This window comes from Crocodylus siamensis, chromosome 15 (genome assembly GCF_052110815.1).
Source record: "Crocodylus siamensis isolate JL-2025a chromosome 15, ASM5211081v1, whole genome shotgun sequence".
Classification (NCBI taxonomy): Eukaryota; Metazoa; Chordata; order Crocodylia; family Crocodylidae; genus Crocodylus; species Crocodylus siamensis.
In genome coordinates this window covers 22,031,137-22,051,802 of record NC_143409.1, presented here as the reverse complement: position 1 = coordinate 22,051,802, position 20,666 = coordinate 22,031,137, and the positions used below count along the sequence as shown (strand labels likewise).

General features: G+C 41.4%; 2 protein-coding genes across 7 annotated transcripts in view; one reads left to right on the top strand and one right to left on the bottom strand.

Moving 5' to 3' along the window:
- Positions 1–2,667, top strand: part of GLDN (gliomedin) — a 42,004-nt gene extending 39,337 nt beyond the window's left edge. For all 3 annotated transcript variants that reach the window (XM_090029525.1, XM_090029527.1, XM_090029528.1), the window contains one exon: positions 1,208–2,667. In XM_090029525.1, the coding sequence (XP_089885651.1) occupies positions 1,208–1,667 (460 nt within the window). In that variant the 3' untranslated portion in view covers positions 1,668–2,667. The remainder of the gene's footprint in view (positions 1–1,207) is intronic.
- Positions 2,668–5,527: 2,860 nt separating this feature from the next.
- The window catches only part of DMXL2 (Dmx like 2), a 103,596-nt gene continuing 88,457 nt past the window's right edge, over positions 5,528–20,666 (bottom strand). For 2 of the 4 annotated variants that reach the window (XM_090029867.1, XM_090029869.1), the window contains exons 34-44: positions 20,278–20,340; positions 19,802–19,888; positions 19,586–19,707; positions 19,038–19,176; positions 18,224–18,284; positions 17,953–18,080; positions 13,146–13,223; positions 12,458–12,549; positions 9,883–9,935; positions 9,262–9,479; positions 5,528–7,034 (exon numbers count right to left, since the gene is read on the bottom strand). In XM_090029867.1, the coding sequence (XP_089885993.1) occupies positions 6,825–7,034; positions 9,262–9,479; positions 9,883–9,935; positions 12,458–12,549; positions 13,146–13,223; positions 17,953–18,080; positions 18,224–18,284; positions 19,038–19,176; positions 19,586–19,707; positions 19,802–19,888; positions 20,278–20,340 (1,251 nt within the window). In that variant the 3' untranslated portion in view covers positions 5,528–6,824. The remainder of the gene's footprint in view (positions 7,035–9,261; positions 9,480–9,882; positions 9,936–12,457; positions 12,550–13,145; positions 13,224–17,952; positions 18,081–18,223; positions 18,285–19,037; positions 19,177–19,585; positions 19,708–19,801; positions 19,889–20,277; positions 20,341–20,666) is intronic. The other 2 variants (XM_090029870.1, XM_090029871.1) reach the window with 1 other exon arrangement.

Sequence of the window (20,666 nt, the reverse complement as noted above, 5' to 3'; positions counted from 1 at the left end):
GTTTTAGTTAGTTCCCGTTACCATTTTGAAGCATGGGACGCTGAATACCTGAGACACTGCGGGCGCTTTAATCAGAGCGGCTTCTGAGAGCTGCACTAACTAACCCCCTCCCCCTCCCCCCACCTCCAGAGCACATGTAAAGACTCCCTGGGAGAGCAGTGCACCTCTAGCCCAGATCAGCGTGGCCTCCCTTAGGAGCAAAGGGGAATCAGCCCATTTTCCTTTGTTGTAGAACTTGGAGTCATTTTAGGTTCTTGTGTTTGATGTTGCAGTTACCTGCATACTTGGAAAAACGATGTGGGTGGTATTGTTAGGCATGTGTTAGTATTGTTAGTCAGACTATCAAACATGTTCCTGGTATCAAACTTATTAATCAGAGGAATAAAACACACATTGTGCTTGCCAAGAACGGTATCGTTCAGTGGTTAAATACAAGGTGAAAATGTGTCTGAGTAAAAGTTCATTACCCTCTTGGATTAGAGGAGCTCTAAGCAAGTTGCTGAGTGCTGTTTGCAGATTATCATTTTATCATCAAGGAATTTCAAGGAATAAAAACAGTTCAGTACTTCAGAAATGAAACAGTCAGGCTGCCTTGACAGAGGCTGGAGTTGGGTCAGACTGTTGGCTGCAAGTCTGGTCCTTAAAAGAAGACATTTTATTCCTTTGATGTGCTTTGTTGATCAAAAGCTTTTCCAAAAATCATTCTGTTTAAGTATGGGGGAGTTGCAAGGCTGGTGGCCAGCCCAGATTGTCTGCTTAACTCTATAACATTTCCTTGCTTCGGTTCCTCCTCAGCAGAAAACTGATTCCTGCATACAGTTTCCTATGATCACTTTGTGGCTTCTCCCAGCATCATTTGCAATTAGCTTGAGCGACCATTACATTTCTTCTGCAAACCTCTTCTTCCTCTCCCGAGCTGATTTGTTTCATTTAGGTAATCTGAAAAGATTTTGTAGCCTAGAACAAATCCTTTCATAATCTTCCATGTTGTCACACAATGTGGGTTTTGTCTGTTATGATGGTGTTTCTGGCTATTTTCTTTGCTCCTTCTAGCTTGGAAGGTGTTGTAAGTGTGTGGAATTCCTCCTGGGGCACATCTCAGGGACTGTCACTCTTTCACTCCCCTTGACCAAGATTCCCACTTGCAACTAATTTAACCAGCCACCAGGTATAAATAGAAGGCTAATTATTTATGGTTTTATTTCAGATTTGAGCTTGATACAGGATTGTTCAAAACACTGAAAATTGAAAATGCTTTGCATCATGGTCGCAACTACCTCTTTTCTAACTCCAAGACATATTTCAATATAGCAGTGGATGAAAAGGGTCTTTGGATCATCTATGCCTCAAGAATTGATGAAAATATCATCGTTGCGCATATTGATGACGAGAAATTCTCAGCCGTTCGACACGTCAACACTACGTACCCCAAGTCCAAAGCTGGCAATGCGTTCATAGCATGTGGAGTGCTGTATGTTACTGATACTAAGGATATGAGAGTAACTTTTGCTTTTGATTTGTTGAAAGAGAAGCAGATTGATGCAAGCTTTGAATTACGATCTTCACAATCTGGTCTTGCTATGCTTTCATACAGTCTCAGAGACCGAGACTTGTATACGTGGGAGAATGGCTATTTAATGACATACCCTGTGCATTTTGACAGCTGAGTAAGTTAAAAATGGTATATCATGCATAGTGAAAAATGCTATTTAAAGCTCTGTGCTATATACATAGGTCTCTTTCCTTAGTATACACAAATGCCCTGTTGGTCAGTGGCTGTTTGTGTGTGCTTAAAAGGGAGATTCAGACCCCTTGTTACTTAAATTATATAGGCCATTCTTGGCTTCATAGAACAAGGGTTTTTATTATCAAAAGCGATACACTGTGTGTTAGGACAAAGTTTTTTTGTTTTTTTGTTTGTTTTTTTCCCTACCATGCAAGTTATCATTACATCTCATATACACTGATTATTGATTAATATACATTAATTATACACTACTGTATCCAGCAGTGCCTACTTTTAACCCTAAATTGCAGCTACTAGAGCTACATCATTTTCTAGTCAACAGTTATAATCAAGTAGAAATGTCTAAGTAATGAGCTTGTGCACACATTTGTTTTTCTATCATTAATACCATGAATTGACTCTATATAAAAGTTTTCTTTAAAATGCCTGGACATTAATTCTGTACTAATGTACATACCACAATGACCAAAGTTAATCTTTATTCAAAAATGATCCCATAGTTATAGGTCAAAAGGGGAAAATCAGCAAGAAATTTTAAAATTTGGCAAACTGGATGACTAGTCAATAACAGAGATAAATAGACCAAGCACAAGTTATGTAAATGGTATTGTTACTATACATTGCTAAAATATGTGAATCTATGTGCAGGGGGAGGGAGAGTCTGCTTTAATGGGAAATGAACGTGGAAGTCATTTTGGTTTCTTGTTTTGCCATAAACTCATCCTTTCCACTCGTTGCATATAAATTATACTTCGTTGTGGAAGTGTCATGTGTTATTGCACCTGCAGTGAATCTGGCCTCAATTTATGGCATACTTCTGGTCAAAAAAAAAAAAAAAAAGAATATAATTTTGTATTGCTACAAATACAGTTGTAAAAATGTTTTTGGAATAGGAATAAATGTCCTGCTCACTGTGCTTACAGATTGCATCCTGTCACTTTATATATTTTGTGTTGGATTACATTGGAGTTGATAACAACTGCAGCTGAGCAATTATAGGTGGGAACTTTCTGACTTCAAAAGCTGGCCATTTTCAGGCTGTATTGAGGAGGGGACTTAGGTGCTGATTTGCCACTTTGCACGTCCAGATCCAAAATTTAAATCTGCAAAATCTGTGCCTTACTCTGAAGGTGCCTTAATTTCTGCAAGTGAGGCTCCAAACACTCCACCTTGCAATCTCCCTTCAGCAGCCTGTTAACATTCTTCTACAACTGTGGTAGTACAAAAAGTTGTTCAAGTGTGGATATGTCAAAAAAACCAAACAAACCTAACCTAATTTTTCAATCAAATTGGGTAGAACAGTAAGCAGTCTCACTTCCTATGCTCACACATTAAATAGATGGGTTTTTAATAAAAGTACTTGTATAGTCATGAATTATTAGCGGTGATCCAGATTTTCTGTTTCCCGTGCATAAAAAAGGAGAAAAATGTGGATTTTCCCCTTTACCCAAGGAAAACAGATTTTTTTTCATTTTAGTGGAAAAATCTGTGGATTGTGCACTTTTGCAAAGAGTTCTCTGCAGGCTGGCAGAGTTCCAGCCTGCCAGGGGCTGGAGGGAGCAGGACGAGGGCGGTTAGGCAGGGGGCACCATGTGCATGTGTATGCACATGGCCGCCAGGAGAGCAGCTCCTGCAGGAAAATCTTGAGAGGGTGGGTGGATTGAGGCCCCCATAGGGAAAGAGGGAGTTGGGCGGGGGGGGGCGGGCTTGGGGCCCAGGGCCAGAGTGTGTGGCTGCAGGGCCCAAGCAGGGAGTGGGAAGGGGCTTGTCCAGGGAGCATGGGGCTGGCTCCCCACTGTTGTGAAGACTCGGGGGCAGGGGGCTGGGAGGATCTGTTTGTGAGGCAGGCTGCCCCCCACAGCAGCCCCTAAGCCCTAGCTGCCACCCATGATGGCTGCTGTGGTGGAGCAGACCATGGAGCCTGATGCCCCCTCCCCCTTGCTGCTTGCCTGTTGCAGGCTGGGGCAGGGGATAGAGCTGGCTTCTTGCTGCTGCACACATTCCCAGAGGTGGTTGGAAAGACCCATGCCCCCCCAGATTTGTGGGCAGGGCAGGGGCGGGCTGCCTGCCCTGCTGCCCTCCTTGGGGCATCTGTAGCTCAGTCGGGGAGGCTGGGAAGATCAGGGCTGCACAGGAAAGCTCCTTGCTGCTGCAAACTCCATGCTGCCCTGACAAGGCATCCCCTGCCCACACGGCAGCAGTGAAGGGCACAACCCTACACTGCTGCCACACACCGCTATCCTGTCCCACTCCTGTGGCTGTACATTTCAGTCCCCAAGCCCCACACACCTGCCAGCTGGGCAGCAGTCCCAGACCTGCCCAACTCAGTCCCTCTCCCACCAAAGACTTACCTGCAGGAGCTGCTCTCCAGGCTGCCTCGGGGCCATGTGCATGTGCGTGCACAGAGTATCCCTGCCTTGACCACCTGCTCCCCTTCAGCCCCTTGCAGGCTGGAACTGTGCCAGCTTGAAGAGAGCTCTTTGCAAAAGTGCAAAATCCATGGGTTTTCCCATTAAAATGAAAAATCCGTGTTTCCCTTGGGTGAAGGGGAAAATCTGCATTTTTCTCTGTTTTCCTGTGGGAAATAGAAAACTCAAATCCCTGGTTAGGCCTGGGAGGGCTGTGGCTTGGGAGTCAGGGGCTGGGACCTGCATTCTTTGAGCTAAGGGGCAAGGGGAACTCTGATTTTCCATGATAAAAAACCAATATTGAATACCAAAATTTATAAGTATTTAAAATTATTTTATTACTGTGATTAAGGCGCTGGTAAGCTTCCAAATTGCTTTAAAATGGTAAATGTATCACATGAGTAACCTCTTCCTTTCTCATTGTAGAACGTTATTATTGCTGCTGCTCTCCTCTAAACTGCAGAAATGGCTGCATTTCAAATGGTGGGAGTGATCTCTATATTTTAAAGCACATTTCATTCTTTCTGGATGAAGGATGGTACCTGTGTTGTACAATTTACGATTTTTTATTAATACTTGTGAACTCTTGAGTTCTTTTGCTTCTATGAGTTTTAGCTGAAAGTTTCCTTCACCTAAGCACAATGAATCTCACTATTCAGACAAAGAGTGTTAGGCTAGTGTTACAATTGCTTAAGTACGCATGCATGCACACACCCCTCCCTTGCCTTCCCCACCCCCCAACTCACTTTGATTTATACCAGGTCTTTCCATTTTAAGTTTATTTTATATTTTTAAAAATCAAATATACTGAATCTGCTTAATTTAGCTTCCACTAGAAATAATGGAGACTTGCTTTTGTGTTGCTCATTTTGACTTCATGAAAACTTTAAATTTCACGATAGAGCCTTAAAAAAAAATGGACCCATGGATTTTTTTGGGGTATGAAAATTAGAGGTAGGAATTTACTTTTCACCTGTAGGACAAGTTTAATGCAAGGCAGTAATGGCAGCATTTGATTTCTGATGCATATCAAAGGAATGTGTCTCCTGTTTTCATCAATGGCAATGCTTTTACGGGTAGTTTCAGCATGGGCACCAAGTATTGACCAAGCAGGACAATGAATTCTGAATACTGTCATAGTGCCAGGAATCATGTTGCTGAAATAGCGTAGGATACATGCATTACAGAACCAAATTTCAGTTCTGTTAACCTTGCGCTTTTCCAGAGCTTTGAGAAACAAAAGTAACTGAACTAGCAAGCCTCCCTTTTCCCAGTGCTTGACCAGGTACACATTTTACTTGACCCATGGAAGGCTCAACAAGTCTGTTTAACTGCAAGACAAGGGAGAACACAGAAACTAAAACTAACCTAGTCCATGAAATAAAAGAAATTTATTTAACTTACAAAGGTAAAACTAACAAATGACATTTACTTTTCGTTCATATACATACTGCACATCCTGCAATTAAAATCACCTCTGGAGAAAGGTGCATTTTATCCCATTATATTTTACAATACAGCACAGACACCAAACTTCTCATTGAAATAGTAAGACGATGTAACATTTAAATACACGGACATCTGTTCTAGGATCGTAAGAGCACGGTTTTTGTTTACAACAGGGAAAAATACATCTAAGTATGACAACAGTGGCTAGTATATTACAAGCAAACAATACTGAACTCTGCATAGTTTATACAATACATTGTGGTAATAATTTTGATTACCAGTTTTTATCAACTATTTACTAGCTGGCCACATGAAGCCTAACATTCATCTGAACTGTGGCACTGGGTGTTCTATTGGTTCTCTCTCATATAGCTTCATTTAAAGAAGTCTTTTAAAAATGTTTTCTGAACAGACAAGAGTTTGAAAACTAAAAGCAACTACAAATGTGTTTCTCTTCACTACAAACATTTAATGTTCACATCGCATTGCTAATGTAAAGGCAGGCCTCAAAATATAAAACACAGCTGTCAGAAGAAAGAAAAAGCAATGTGCAAAATAAAAAACCTTAAATTTAAAAATGTGTTTATGTGCAAGTTACAGTGTCAACTGCATATTAATATTTACTGGGAAAACATCAACATGAAATAATACATGTCTCATAGTACATTCTTCATTGCACACTGTTCCACAGCTTTTGCATCCATTACACTTTCCTTCCTTCATATACTCAGATTATACTTCATTAAAACCAAACTATGTTTAGAATGAGAAGTTGTAGACATGCTTCAATTAGTGGCAAGAACTGGAAGAAAATAAAACCTGAATCACATTAAAAACTATTTACTGACTTTGAGCCACAGTGCTTGTACCTGACTGACAACTTTTAGCATCTTTACAGTACATTTGCTAAATAAGTCCTGCTGTAGGTTACTGAGCAATAACCCACCTATGACTACAATGGGTTTTATTTTGTTTGTACAATACAGTACATGCATTTCCATCCCATTGATCCATGTAGGCAATGCTCAAAATAATATACCTGTTTAACAAGTCATTGTCTGTGTTTTACATAGTATTCAATGCTGCAATAATTGCTTTGAAAGTAACATATGGTAAATTCCATTCCTTAATGCATAAATAGCTAGTTGTGTGCATTTCCTTAATGCACATTCAGCTATTTAACAGAACTTTATATAAAAATAGGAGTAGCTCACATAAATCTACAGAAGGTCAAAAATGCCTATGGGGATGTTGAAAGCATTAGGTAGAACCCTCATTTTCAATGTGCCATCCGCTCCACAGGAGAAGATGCGATTGCCTTGCACTGTTTCAATCTGCATGACTCCAGCACCGATATTTCTGAAGATGGACTGTTTGGCATGTTCGTTTTTAAATGAATGAATTAGACCATAGCCTGTTAGTCTCCATACCTGTATTAAAAGAAAAGGATGAGATGAAAAAAGAATAAAACATTCAAATAAGCCCCTTACATTTTGGTTTGGCGTCTGCTACCAGAGGCAACTGCAGTTCCAGGATTCTCTAGATCAGAAGTTCCCAAACTTTTTCTTATTGTGTATCCCTTTCCTGATTTACCAGCTTCCTGCGTTCCCCTACCAGTGTATGGTCAATAGGTTAACCCCTTAAATGCCAATTATTATAGTGAAAATTAAATCTCCCATTACACAGTTTCTCCCATGTACCCGCCACAGATGTCTTGCATCCCCCCAGGGGTATGCATACCACAGTGCGGGAACCTCTGCTCTAGATGGTCTTGTACTGGCACAGATTAGAGCACTCTAGGGTCTGCTTTAAATGTACAGCAGCTGGCTTTCATCTTCGGTCTTACTTTATACCAGATGAGACTTTTTCCTTTGCCAGGGGAGTCCAGAACAGCAACAGAGGACCTGGTGCCTAATTAACGTGTATAATACAAGTTCCTGACTTTAAACCAGTTCCCCAAAGCATGGAGAGCCTGCAAATCCTGATGAATTCAGGATCAGGCCTGAAGGCCACAATATCATACAGCTCAGCTAAGAAACAAAAAACTTGCTCTCATTTTCTCTGTTTCCTTTCCTCTTGCATCCTGGATCATGATTAGCTGCTTCTATAATTCCATTAACAAATATTCTCATTGGGAATTTGATGTTACTGTGGCTACTATACAATACAATGAGCTGTGCATTCATTTGAAAAAGCACTGTTGCAGTGAAAAAGAAATACATGGGGGCAAAAAAAGCTCAGAATTAGGGGTGCACCAATAAACATTTTGAGGGCCAATACCAATAGCTGATGTTTAAGGAGGCATATTGGCCAATACCAATCTGACATCTGATACAGCTGCCATCAGTTGGTAGGTCCAGTGTGGTGGAAGGGGAGGGCAGGGGCATGGGGGGACAGATCAACGCCCCCACTGTTGTGAGGACAGGGGCAGCTGCTGCCCAGCCGGGGGGCGGGAGGGGGGGCATGGGGAGACACATGGGATAGAGGTGCTGCGGCTCATGGGGTAGGGGCAGCTCCTGTCGCTGCTTGCACCCTGGGGGGAGGGGGAGGGCATGTGCCCCCAGATCTGTGTGGTGTGGGGTGGGTGGCAGGTGTGGGGTGGGCTGGCACTGTGTGGGTCTTTTCATTCTGGGGGCTGGGCTCAGAGCAGGCTCCAACGGCGCTGGGAGGGGGCTCTGGCCACCCCGAATTTCACTGCAGCTCCGCTCCCAGCCCTGTGCCGCCATCCGCTGCAGTCCCAGCTGAATGCCCCACCTCCATCCAAGTGCCAGAAAAAGTTGGGGCTGGGCCAGTGGTGGCATGTGGCTGAGAGCAGAGCTGTGACAAAATCTGGGGTGGCTGCAGGCTCCTCCCAGAGCTGCTGGAGCCTGCTCTGAGCCCAGCCCCTGGCAAGAAAAGCCCCATGCAGTGCCAGCTCTGGCTTCGGCCCGCAGGTGCTGCCTTTCCCGTGCCACACACATGTGGGGGCATGCCCCCCTGCCCTCCCAGCTTGCAAGCAGCGGTGGAAGCCTCCCCAACCCCACAAGCTGCGCCACTATTCCCCATCCCCCCCTGCACTGGCAGGGCAGTGCCTAACCCTGCCCCCTCCCTCACTGCGGGGGGCGTTGATCTGCCCCCCTTGTCCCTTCTGACTTACCAGCTGGTGGCAGCTCTCCATGCTGCCGGCTCTGTTCCATGCTGTGCTGCAGCTGTGCACAGCATGGGCATTTATCAGCCAAATTATCAGACCTGTAGGGCCGATATCCGATATAGACAATTGTCTTCATATCAGTACTGATCTGATGCATCAGTGCACCTCTACTCAGGGTTTATAAAGGATAATAAGATAGTAAATTTAACATAATGTGTTGTGCTTTATCCATATATAAGTGCAGACATTAATTCAAAAGGCATCTGAGAGTGGCTTTTTACTAGAAAAGACAAAAGTTAGAAAGAAAATGAATTTTATTTTTTAAATTTACATTGTAAATTTGGGGAAAACATCTCACATACAAAAAAATAATATAGCCAAGTGAGTTTTCTATATTATCTGCCTATTCATAATTGCTTGTCAACACAGTATTGTTTGTATCAAGTAAGTACATTGTTCTACTGGATAATTAAAATGTACCATTCAGGAGTGAAAAAAAGCTCAGATTCCAACGCTGATAACCTTACCTTCATGTTACCTTCTGCTGAGCCTGTAGCAAAGTATTCTTCCGAAGGGTCCAGGGCAAGGGCTTTAACAGCTGATTCATGGGCTTGGAATGTATGAAGGATTTGTCTCTGTCTGATGTCAAAAATGCAGATGTATCCCTTCCTACCTCCAGAAATCAATAGTTGCTGTTTTGGTGCATACTGAAGTACTGTGGCACCATGATCATGACAAGTGAAGGCTGAGCGAGAAGAAACATTATGAGCATAGCTGTAAGTAGCTTTCCATTTTAAAGTACATTTCAGCTAGGAAAGGTGACTTGGACATTTTCTAGCTCCATCGATCTGGTAAGTATAGCGAGTCATGTCACTGACATTAATCACAAACTTCTTTTGCTTTTCTTAGAGCTGCAGAGCCAACGGGTCTTCGAGCACATGAAATGGATACTATTATGTTTTTAATAATGGTAATTTTAGCACGTATCCCTGCAGCATACATGTAGTGTATTACCAAAAATGTTAAAATTGCAGTCAGGCGAGACAAGCATCTCTCTATAGATCTTCTTCCCACCCCCAAAATCCACACCAAAATCATACCTTGGTTCTTACATTTCTTAAAAAGTCACATTTCACTGCAGTGCTTACCGTGTATGAGACTGTTACCAGGTGATACCAAAGTGTCCCATAAGCACACATTTCTGGTGGAAAAACAAAAATCATTAATGGTCCTCTGCTAAACAATTGAGAAGGGGAGGGGTTGAGAGCTACACAGAATTTGCTAAAGTTGTGTCAGAGGCTTGCAAAGCAGAGCTGAGCAGGAACAGTGGAGTTGGTGCAGTCATGGGGGCAACTTGCAAAGGCACAAGTGAGAGCAAAATGCTAAACTCCCACTGGTTTGGGACTAAGATGTATGTGCCCGTTAAAAATCTTCCCCCTGGTCCCCAGTGGGGGCTATGTTTGATTACCTCCCTTGAATCCTACAGAAATATTGGGGAAAACGGACAATATACAAGGCACTCATTTCAGAATCTCATGGCCTGCAGAGACTTTGATTGAACCTGTGTTTGCTAAATATGCTCCTCACCAAAGCTGTACAAGTTTGTTTAGTTCAACAAAATGAAGATCGCAAGGGGGTACGATTACTCTTGACAAAAAATAGTTACGGGGTGAACAGTAGGGGGAGAGGAAAGTTTTTAAGCTGAAAATTAATAGCTGCACAATTTCCAATGGCTAAAAAGTTGGCTATGAATCAATATAGACCAGTGGTGCTCAACCTTTTTTTCATCTGGCAGGCCACATGATCAGTGCCTGTGTGGTATGTGGTATGTCTGTGGGCTGGATCCAGTCAATGGTCCCAATCTGGCACCTGGGGCATGCATGGCAGGGCATGGGGTGGGAGGCAACCCCAATCCAGTTGGGTGGGAGAAGGGGGCTTGGCCCAGTCCTGTGTGGGGTGGGGGACATAACCCAGCCCTGATCCACCACATGAAGAGGGGGCATGGCATGGCTCGGCTCCAACCCAGCCCTGTAGTGGGAAGGGGAAGAGCCATCCCCTGGGTACGGAGAACTGGGGCAACTGCCATGGACCCTATGCTTTGAGGGACCTGTGGAGCCAGGAGGAGAGGCCATGGCCTCTCCTGCAGGGCCTGCCGGAGCTGGCTGCTCAGCCCTGCGCCCGCCCCCCGTGGCTTCATGTCTTCTAAAGAGTGGCTCATCTGCTTGGTTCTGGGCGCCAAATTTCATTGCTATGGCACTGCCATGCCCAGCCTTTGCAGGGGGTCCCATGGCCCCGCACAGTGTTAAAGGGTCAGCCTAGGGTCAGCTCTGGGAAGGGGACATGGCTTCGCTGAAAAGGTCTGCAGCCATTCAAGCTGCACAAGGGGGAAAGATGTGACCCAGCCCTGTGGAAGGAAGGAGTGGTTTGGCAGTGTTAATTGCTGTGCTGCCAAATTTCCTGACCCATGGGGAGCTATGTGGGCCAGATGCTGAGGCTCCAAGGGCTGGAGGCTGAGCACCCCTGCTACAGACTATCAGAAAAGTGAAGTTTTGACAATGAAGTAGTGTGGGGGAAGAACTTGAACTGCTTTAAGACTAAACTCCATGATTTGAGAGGGAGTTTTGACTGAGGTAGGCTTAGTTGATGTTTCTACCAATGTTCAAAAAGCTCAAAAGTTTCTAGAAAGTGGGCCTTGCTTTTCTGTTCAGGTTCATGCTAATTACTAAATCTGGGGTCAGGAGGGAAGATGTCCATCCCTAAAGTCGGAGTGGTGCAGACTGGTGGGGGTTTATCCCTAGGATCCTTTGAGCTTATGTTATATTAACCAATTATTTCCCTGTCACTGTAGTGCTTGTCTACCTGTTTTTACCTATGGCACATTGTAGGGCAAGGACTGGCAACCTACAGCTCAATGGGCAGGCTGGATCTGGCACCTGATAGGGAAAAGTGGCTGGTCTGCCTCAGACGGAGCTGCGTTCTTTCAGCTCATTGCTCCTGATACGGTGTTGGCCACTGCTGTAGGGTGTTCTGGGCATTTCTGGTTTTTGAGCCTTGCAGCTGTGTGAGGGTTTGAAACGGTGATATTTGGAGAATCCTTGGTTAAGTGCACAAATGCAGAGGACATAAGTCAATGGCCCAGGAGGCCCCTTTCAGCCCTGGGTTCCTAACTGCACCCATTAGAACTGGTTGCAGTTGGGAGAAGCTGTTATTAATCCAAAGCTAGAGACTGAGACTGCTGAATTATGTACAAATTATCAGACATAAAAAAGCAATAAAAAGCAGGGGTGCTTAGGCAGTAAAACCTCAGTGCTCCAGGCAGTTACATCTTCAATATATTACAAATACACACATTATATACATGTGTGCACTTGTGTACATACATATACAAAAATGCTAACCCTGGACATGTAATCAAATAAAGGGGGAAAAAGAAATAATTTAACACTTAGTTGTAAGGAGTTTGAGAAGCCAGCAGGCTAATGGGTGCAACCTGCTGAAAGAAAATAACTGAAGGAGTGACATACAAGCAGACAGCAAGTTTAAAAGGAAATGCAGCAATGCACAACACTGAACTTTAACATTTTGGCTAATGATCAACCACAGGCACAAGATCCAACTAGTAGAGACCTGTTATGATGGGTAGCTCTAAAATTGAAATTGTTTCTCCTTTCCTAGCTTAGAAAATCCTATCTGTTTCTCTCTCTCCCCCCTTTAAATATATACCTGTTATCATTGGACTGTCCAGATGTAGCTACTAGACTTGAAGATGTTATGAATGCAAAGTCACTGGTGGTTTTACTGTGGCACTGCCAGCTCTATAAAAAAAACAACACAATGAGGTGCAGTTTTATCATCTATACAATACATCTGTTACCAACAACAAAACAAGAACAGAAATGAAAAAGGAAAGCAAAATAAATATATTCCAAGCTTGAATATTAAACAAAGGATTCTAAAACCTCTACTAAGTAACTACACTACAACAAATCCAGAGTACTACATGCAATTTATTAATCTACTTTCAATGAAGTGTCCTCTTTGTGTACTGTTAATTAGCAGTGCAAAGAATTGATGACATGAAGGTATTTTATTTTTAAAGTCTTTATGTACTGTAGTTGTTGCTTCTAATTGTGAATCTTGCTTAATAAAAATCAAGGGTAACACAGAGGTGGCATTTATAATTACATTAACGCCTATACTGTTTATACTGAAATGAGTTTTTTAAAGCTGTTCTGTCAAAAATCGTACTTGTTATGATAAAGCTTACTAAAAGAAAAACAAGGAACATCAATGAAGCTATGTACCTGACCATACTTCTGACCTGTTTGAAACTTCTGAAGAATAAAAGATACTGAATATGGATTCAGATAAATTCCTCTCTAGAAATAAAAAATAATGTTATATTACTTACCAGATAGGGCTTAGGATTCGATGCAGTTTGGTTTACTTGCCACACACTTAAAAACCCTTCTCCATCAGCAACGCCGCACTGCAAGAAAGAAATTATTTTTTTTTCTATTAACAGTGATTCTTGAATGGTTCCCATTTAAATGGGCATTTTTATGTCTTCACTTGTTCTTAACAACATTTTGAAACCAGCAATTTTGTCTACAAGTATATTAAATACTACTGCAAGGAACTAAGACACCTGAATTCTACTGTCACAAGTGACTTGGCTAAGTCTACACAGTTAAGTCTCTTTCAAAATCAGTATTCCTATTTTTTAAAAATGATGTGGGCATTTAGGATTATGTGGAGGCATAACAACCCCGCCTTGTACCCTGGGTGCAGCAGTAGTACCTGCCATTCTTGTGCCCCCTATAAGTGCCATGTGCTAATGCCTGGTCACCTGGCTACTGTGACTAAGGTAGAGGGGGTGCTCTTACCTTCCCTGGAAATGTTCAAGAGACTGGACAGGCACCTGGCTGGGGTCTTATGACCCCTGCCACCCCCAATGCTCCTTCCTGCCCATGGCAGGGGGTGGGACTCGGTGATCTGTCTAGGTCCCTTCCCATTCATTGATTCTAATACTTTCATGCTTTTGAAAAATTTCACACTGTAAACTTGAAACGGGTTATTTTCAAAAATGTCAAAACATCCAGCAGGAAACAACATTAATTAAATTTAATAAAACAAGGTAGATGATGGACTGCTATAGGAATAATTATGGAATAATTGCAAAGACTATGGCTGATACAGACTGACTCGAATAGGAGCAAACTCTTCATTTGACGTTGTTTAATTTCTAAAAGTTTTGTCTGAGAAAAAAATCTTAGAAAACATTGAGGAATAGCAAGTGAAACATTTTTAAACTTTTTCACTCGCCATCTGACTCCATACGCCCTGCTTGAGATATTTCTGCATACGGGAAACTTGATGCTATATTTTAACAACCGATAACATTTTCCTGAAATGGACTGCAATCTTATGGCCTGTAATAATGTAATCTATCAGGCTGGGAAACAAGGGCTTTATATAATCTAAAACAAGGTGTCTATAGGAGTGGTTTTAGGTTTCCAATTGTCCCTAAATTGAGTGATTTATTTGTTGTCCTATGATAACTTTGGAGAGATACCAAAATATCCTTGATGTGTCACACTTCACTTTTATTACCTTATGCTCCAAGCCAGTGCTCTAGACTCCTCATAGGCTTGATTCTGGTTGAACTTCATTTATCTTGCTCTCCCCTTTGAAGCTTTTTCTTATTCCTCTACTGTGCAGAGGGGCCATTGTAGGCTAACAGTCCCAGATTGACTCTGCAGAGGTCACTGCCTGCACTTCACTTCTCTGCACAGATGGGCTTAATGGGCACCTATACACATGATGGACCTCCACTCCGACCCATGCTAATTAGCATGGGTTGGAGCAGACTTGATTGAGTCTGCTGCAATGAACTGAATCTGCTAATTAGCACGCACCAGCAGCCTCTGCATCACGTGTATTCAGCGTCCCTATGTTTCAAAATGGTGGCGGGGCACTTTAACTACAGTTCGTTGAATGGTCTTTAGTTAAAGTGCCCCTGCTGCCATTTTGAAGCACGGGATGCTAAGTACATGTGATGCTGTGGGTACATGCGACACTGTGGGCACTAATTAAAGTACCCTCCCACCCCTAACACATGTATAGATGCCCAGTGTGCTTGTTAGGTCAATCAGAGCAGAGAAGGGCAGCCTCAGCCTTCTCTAGTTTTAACCAAGACTACTTCTGCATAGTGGATGGAATTAACACAATCACATTTTCTTGCTATCCTTACATTAGGATAAGTGGGGTGGATGAGCCCTTGTATTCCAGGATAGGAAGGCAAAGGTTTAAAATGCTGAGAAATCTGAAGGTTGCAGGTATTCATTTATAAAAATGAATGGGTCCAATTATTGTTAAGGGTTGTGGCTGCTCTGAAGATATTTTTGTGGATACATAAGACTTAGGTGCTTTCAGCCTGTGCGGAGATTGCATGAGCTGGAGGGACACTTGGGCTACTTTTCCAGGTAAGTTACGAGGGAATTCTCTGGCCAGGTTCAAGGGAAATTTTATATTTTCACCACTGCTAACCTCTCTTTTCAGCTGTCACTGACCACTTCTTCTGTTTACCCAGCTCCGAAGATACATCTCCATCTCTGTGAGCCTAATCCCTCTCTTCATCCAGATTCAGGTCATTTGCTCATATAGCTGTTTATATCTTGAAACCTGCCCTCTGTCCCTGGTGTATGACTGAGTACTGCCCCTCTTGTAGATTAGTCAATTAAAAGTTAGAGGGCTAGAATGATACCACATTTGAGGTGAAGCAAGCAAAAGTTCATTTGGTGGTATAAAAAAAAGCAACAATTTCTGAAGTTGCCTTGTGGTAAGAAAAGAATTGGTAGTGATTTATAGAAGGACAGTAAACGGGAAGTACCATTGATGAGATATTATATCAGTTACTACCACTTTGACATTTATATTTAAATGATTTCACTGTCACTCCGTAGAAAAGCTTTCAAGACTTGTTTTGATAATAGCAAAGAAATAGTCAAGTGCAGCTTTTCTGAGTTGTCTACTTCTTTTCTGCTTGTATGACAAATCACAGGAAAAGAGTATACATCTTGGCTGGCTACACGATTACCAACTCTAATGGTCTTTCCTTATCTGGAGTCCTAATCCTCTGTAATATTATATTTTCCACAGTACTCAGTCACAAGGGGGGATTATTTCTTTGTGAGAGGATCCGCTGGAGAAAATTCTTCAGTAAAGATCTTGTTTTTATGCTAGTATGTCTAAAGTGACAGGCAAGGAGAACAGAGTATGAGAGAAACAGAACCGTTTCTATATACTTTGGGCACTATTCTTCAACTTCTACTTTAAGTCAGTAGAATTCTACTGAAATCAGTGGCATTACCCTGGCAAAAACTCATAAGCCAGGGTGGAGAATAATGCTCAGGGTTTTTTCAAACTCATTCATAAGCCAAAAAAGAGTAGGTACATTAATAGCTGTGTCAAAAACACCAGCTGTGAACAATGGACAAGTAAGTCATGGGCCAGATTCAGGGGAACACCACAGCTCTGCTGGATTTAACCTCTCTCACGTAGTGCAATGTAAATGCCTGATTAAACCTATTTTACATCTGTTTTAGATCACTGACATGCCAAAAAGCAATTGGAGCATACGTCTGAATCTATCCCCTAGTCAGATTCACTAAAAAGGTCAATTAATAACAAATGAGGAAAAAATACAGAGGGAGTCAGCCCATCAACAGAAGGCAAAACAGCATGAAGTCTACTCTGAGTAATGACTAGTAGCTTGTGGGGCTAGGAAACCATATAGGTAGCTGTTCAATAACTGGACTTGGGCGGGTGGTGGGAATTGCAGTCATATATCCAATAAGCCTGGGCAGTAGAACAAATGAAATGAAGCAGAGACCAAGGGACGGTTAAACCAAGTTTACAGTGTCCTCTCTCAAGTCCAGCACTGTAAAGAAGTCAAAACCTAGATGTTTCTCAAAGTTTCTACAAATCAATACCTTGCAAGAATATACATATATATTGGAGTACAGTTTTTCTGTGGAGAGACTACACTTTGCAAAATGCGCTTGACTACTAATATTACATGAGAGTAAGAAAAATGTAAATTCAGTACAGTATTTATGCCATTCTCCTAAAAAATATCCTCACAGGATCCATTAATGGGATAGTTAAATACAAGTGCTAACATCTCTTTCTGCTTAAACTGCAGGGTGGAATATCATCTCTGTTGAGCCTGACTAACTACTATGATAACAGCCAAAATTCCTGAACAGACATATAGTGCAATGAAGAGAGAGGCTGTGTAACAGTGTACGTTTGTTCTATAATATATGTAACTAGGGAGGCTGTGCTGTTTTCAGCTTTGATCTTCTTCAAACTCCTCCTTGGGGCAAAATGTGAACCTTTAATTCATTTTGATATTTGGGGGCTCACCATTGAGAGTAGGTGGTTCATAATCTATCCCACAAACAACAAGGCTTTAGCTATCAAAATAAGAGCCTGTGTCTGCCTCCTATTACTACTGGATGTAGATTATTCATGGTATTAAGTTTATAGAATGTGTCATAAAGGTTATATGACCAGATCCAAGCCAACCTATTAGACATCTAAGTGAATTTGGAAGTGTGCTTCTGTGCTCCCCCAAACATTTATTAACCCATCTAACTTTTGTAACACATCATCATCTTGTCCTTAAGACATGAGTCACAAAAAGTAATGACAAGGAAAAGGACCCACCCACCCTCTGTAGGACTCGAGCAGGTGGAACAGAACTGCATTTAGGAGCCTAAAGCCCCACTTGCATGCCTAATGGCTTCTAGTGGACTAGAATCTGGCCTTACAGTCTGCACAATGGTCATTACTATGAAAACTGAAAGTATTTCATTCAATATAGATTAAGGATGTATTTGACTGGTGTTTTAGGTTGATTGTTCATATGTAACTTTAAGGATTGCTGGATATGGACAGACAGATAGAGCATGTATGTATAATGGGAATTAAATTGGGGCAGTTTACCGTGGCATAGAAGCAGACACACAAAACAGCTGTACTGAATGAAAGCCTGCCCCCCAACCCTCCTCTGGGGTGAATTCCTGTACCCTGTGTTTGCCAAACTATATTCCTGGTCTTACATTCTGCTGCATTCTAGTCCTTCTTGTGCTGGCTTAGTTTACAGTATCATTAAATATTTATTTAAAAAAAAATACTTTGAGGTTACCAACCTTGTTGCCTTGGGAATTGAAATACATTCTAGTAACCCTTGCATTGCCAGCTTGCCGAAAGCACACCAGTTGCTGTGGTCTTGTCCACTCAAACATTCGAACACTGCCATCTTGGGCTCCTGTAAGATCTGGGGGGCAGGGGGAGATGGGGGGCAGTAAAGAAAGGAAGAAATATGTAGGTGATTATCAATCAACAGGAGAACATTGTAAGATTTACTGTTTGTCCATTTGATGAAGAATATTCATACTGATAAATACTGTAAATACTTACAATATTGATGGACTGGATGTGAAGCCATTCTCTTAACATTATTCAGATTTCTTTTAATGAGCTTCATAGAAAAGAAAAATGGGACATTCAATTTCTAAGCTGCTAAAATCAGACATAGTGTTTGGATTAGCTATGAAAATATAAAAGCCACTCAGGCTACTGTACAATGAATGGACTGCCTTTGGGTCCCCAACCTTAGAGACTGAACATCATGTTCTTTCCTAATTAGTTTCAGGTGCAACACAGTAACTAAGCACCTCAGTTTAGAAAAGGACTCCTTTTTTCAGGACAGCATTAAAGCATGTACTAATGTCCCAGTGAAGTCAATGGGACTTAAAAGAGTATTGAAGAACATGCTTCTAATCTAGTACCTGAAAACAAAAGTTGAAATGTTATTTTCCTTAAAAAGGGAAAAAAACACCCAACAAATCAGAGGTCTCATTAAGGAACAGAAAGCAAAAGTTCCCAGAGAAAAACAACATACTTCTAATATTATTTTAGACTTCAAAATTTTAAATTTAGGAATATGGCAGATTCAGGTAATTATTCTAAAAATAATTTAACAGATTCTTTTTCACTAGGGGGTTGGAAAGGATTCTATATTTTTTCTTATTCAATGTTCAGTAAAAAAAATAAGGTTTTTTTGTGCCTGTCCAAAATTAGTACTGTAAGGGAAATATTTAAATTGGTTGAGCATCTTTTCCCAGCTCACAGTATTTATGGCCCTCTCATGAAAGACACTGAATGGATTCTTCTAATATTGGTTAGTCTTGGTATTAAATATTAACAATATCATAAAAAATGAAATACATACTACACCAGCTCCAGTGCTTGTTTGTCCACTGCCTAACCAGGGCATAGAGGAAGATGACTGAATCTGACTCACTCCAAAAGATGGTGCAGTAGACTGAGTGAGTGTTGTGGTAGACCCACGGAAGTCAATGTCATCCGAACTGTAAAAAGATAGCAGTGTTATTCTTTTTAACTGAAATATTGTGCTGTTTACAATAGTACCTGCTTAATGCTTTGCTAAAATTCTGGGAGTTAAAGTGGCAGCTGGAAGAGTGTCAATTAATCATTTCTGCACTTTGTTACAGGAACAGGCAAAAATGAATGGCCGTACCTGTTTCTTACCAAGTTAAATTTATAGTAACTTAGTTCAGTTGTGTTTTGGCAGGAGAATGTGGCTGTAATAGGGCACATACTAAACACTCCTACACTTTTGTCAAGTACTGTGAGATTCATGGATGGAGAATATATAGCAGCAATAATAAAAAGAACATGAACCCTCTGGACTACAGGTACCAGTGTGTAATTTCAAAGTGAAACATTAATATAATTGCAAAGAAAAAAAAACCTCACCTCTTGGATTCTCTGTCGTATTCCTCCCCAATCCATATAAATGACTGAGCAGCCAACAGAGCTGAAATATCAAGCTCTTGCACATCATGTGTGGACGCTAAAACAATTTCATTGTTGTTTGCCTATGCAGTACAAATAGACCATTCATTGTAGTTTAAATTTTAGAGTAAACAACAATGTATTATATCTATTAGTAATAATGTTTATGGCTTTTACCTTATTTACAGCAAATGCCATTATCATATCAGACTCTTTGTGAATGATTTTTGCTTTCCCCCCTGGGTAGCCGAGATCTGCTTCAACCTACAAAATATTCATCAGTGAGTTTTAATTGATAGGTAAATTGCTTACGTAGTGTTATGTATGGACTGCAAAGTCTTTCAGTCATGCAAAAAAGTTCAGTGGCCTCAGTACTGGTTAGGAAGCTAAACTTTAGACATCTTATCTTCTTTGTTTTAAAAGCCAGAAGGTTTGTGTGTTTGAAAATCAAAGCATAAATGCACGTGTAACAGAATTTACAAGGTGTTTGCTCACATCCCAATTATGGAACATCCAAAATTAACGCCCTGGTTAAGCCTGCTGCACAGAGACTACACAGAACATTGAACTTCTGTTAGTCATATTAGAGAAAGAAAAGCCAGTCCCACAGAACTTTTAAGAATGTGCTAAAGGTTTGGGAGAAGGGATACTACCTTGCTTTTGTCATCTTCTGCTACGCAGTTTTGTTTGACCTGCTCCGCACGATCTTCTACAGACTACATAACACCACACAGTCACCAACACAACACACATGCACAAACAAATATAAAAAAAAAGAATGAAACATTCCACACTAGATTTAAAAAGGCCACCCTGTCAGTAAGTGATGACAAATGTATTTGTAACTTCTTATAAAAAGGCACAGAAACTACGACAGGAATCTAAACGAACTCACTTAAAATGTAATGCCTCCTAGATGAACACAGAATGTATGGTATAAGCAAATAAACAGAGGAGCAATACACACACAAACTCCATACTTACAGGACTTTAAGATAAATTGTGCACTTGTTTTGATTTTTAGTTATATAACAAGAGTTTA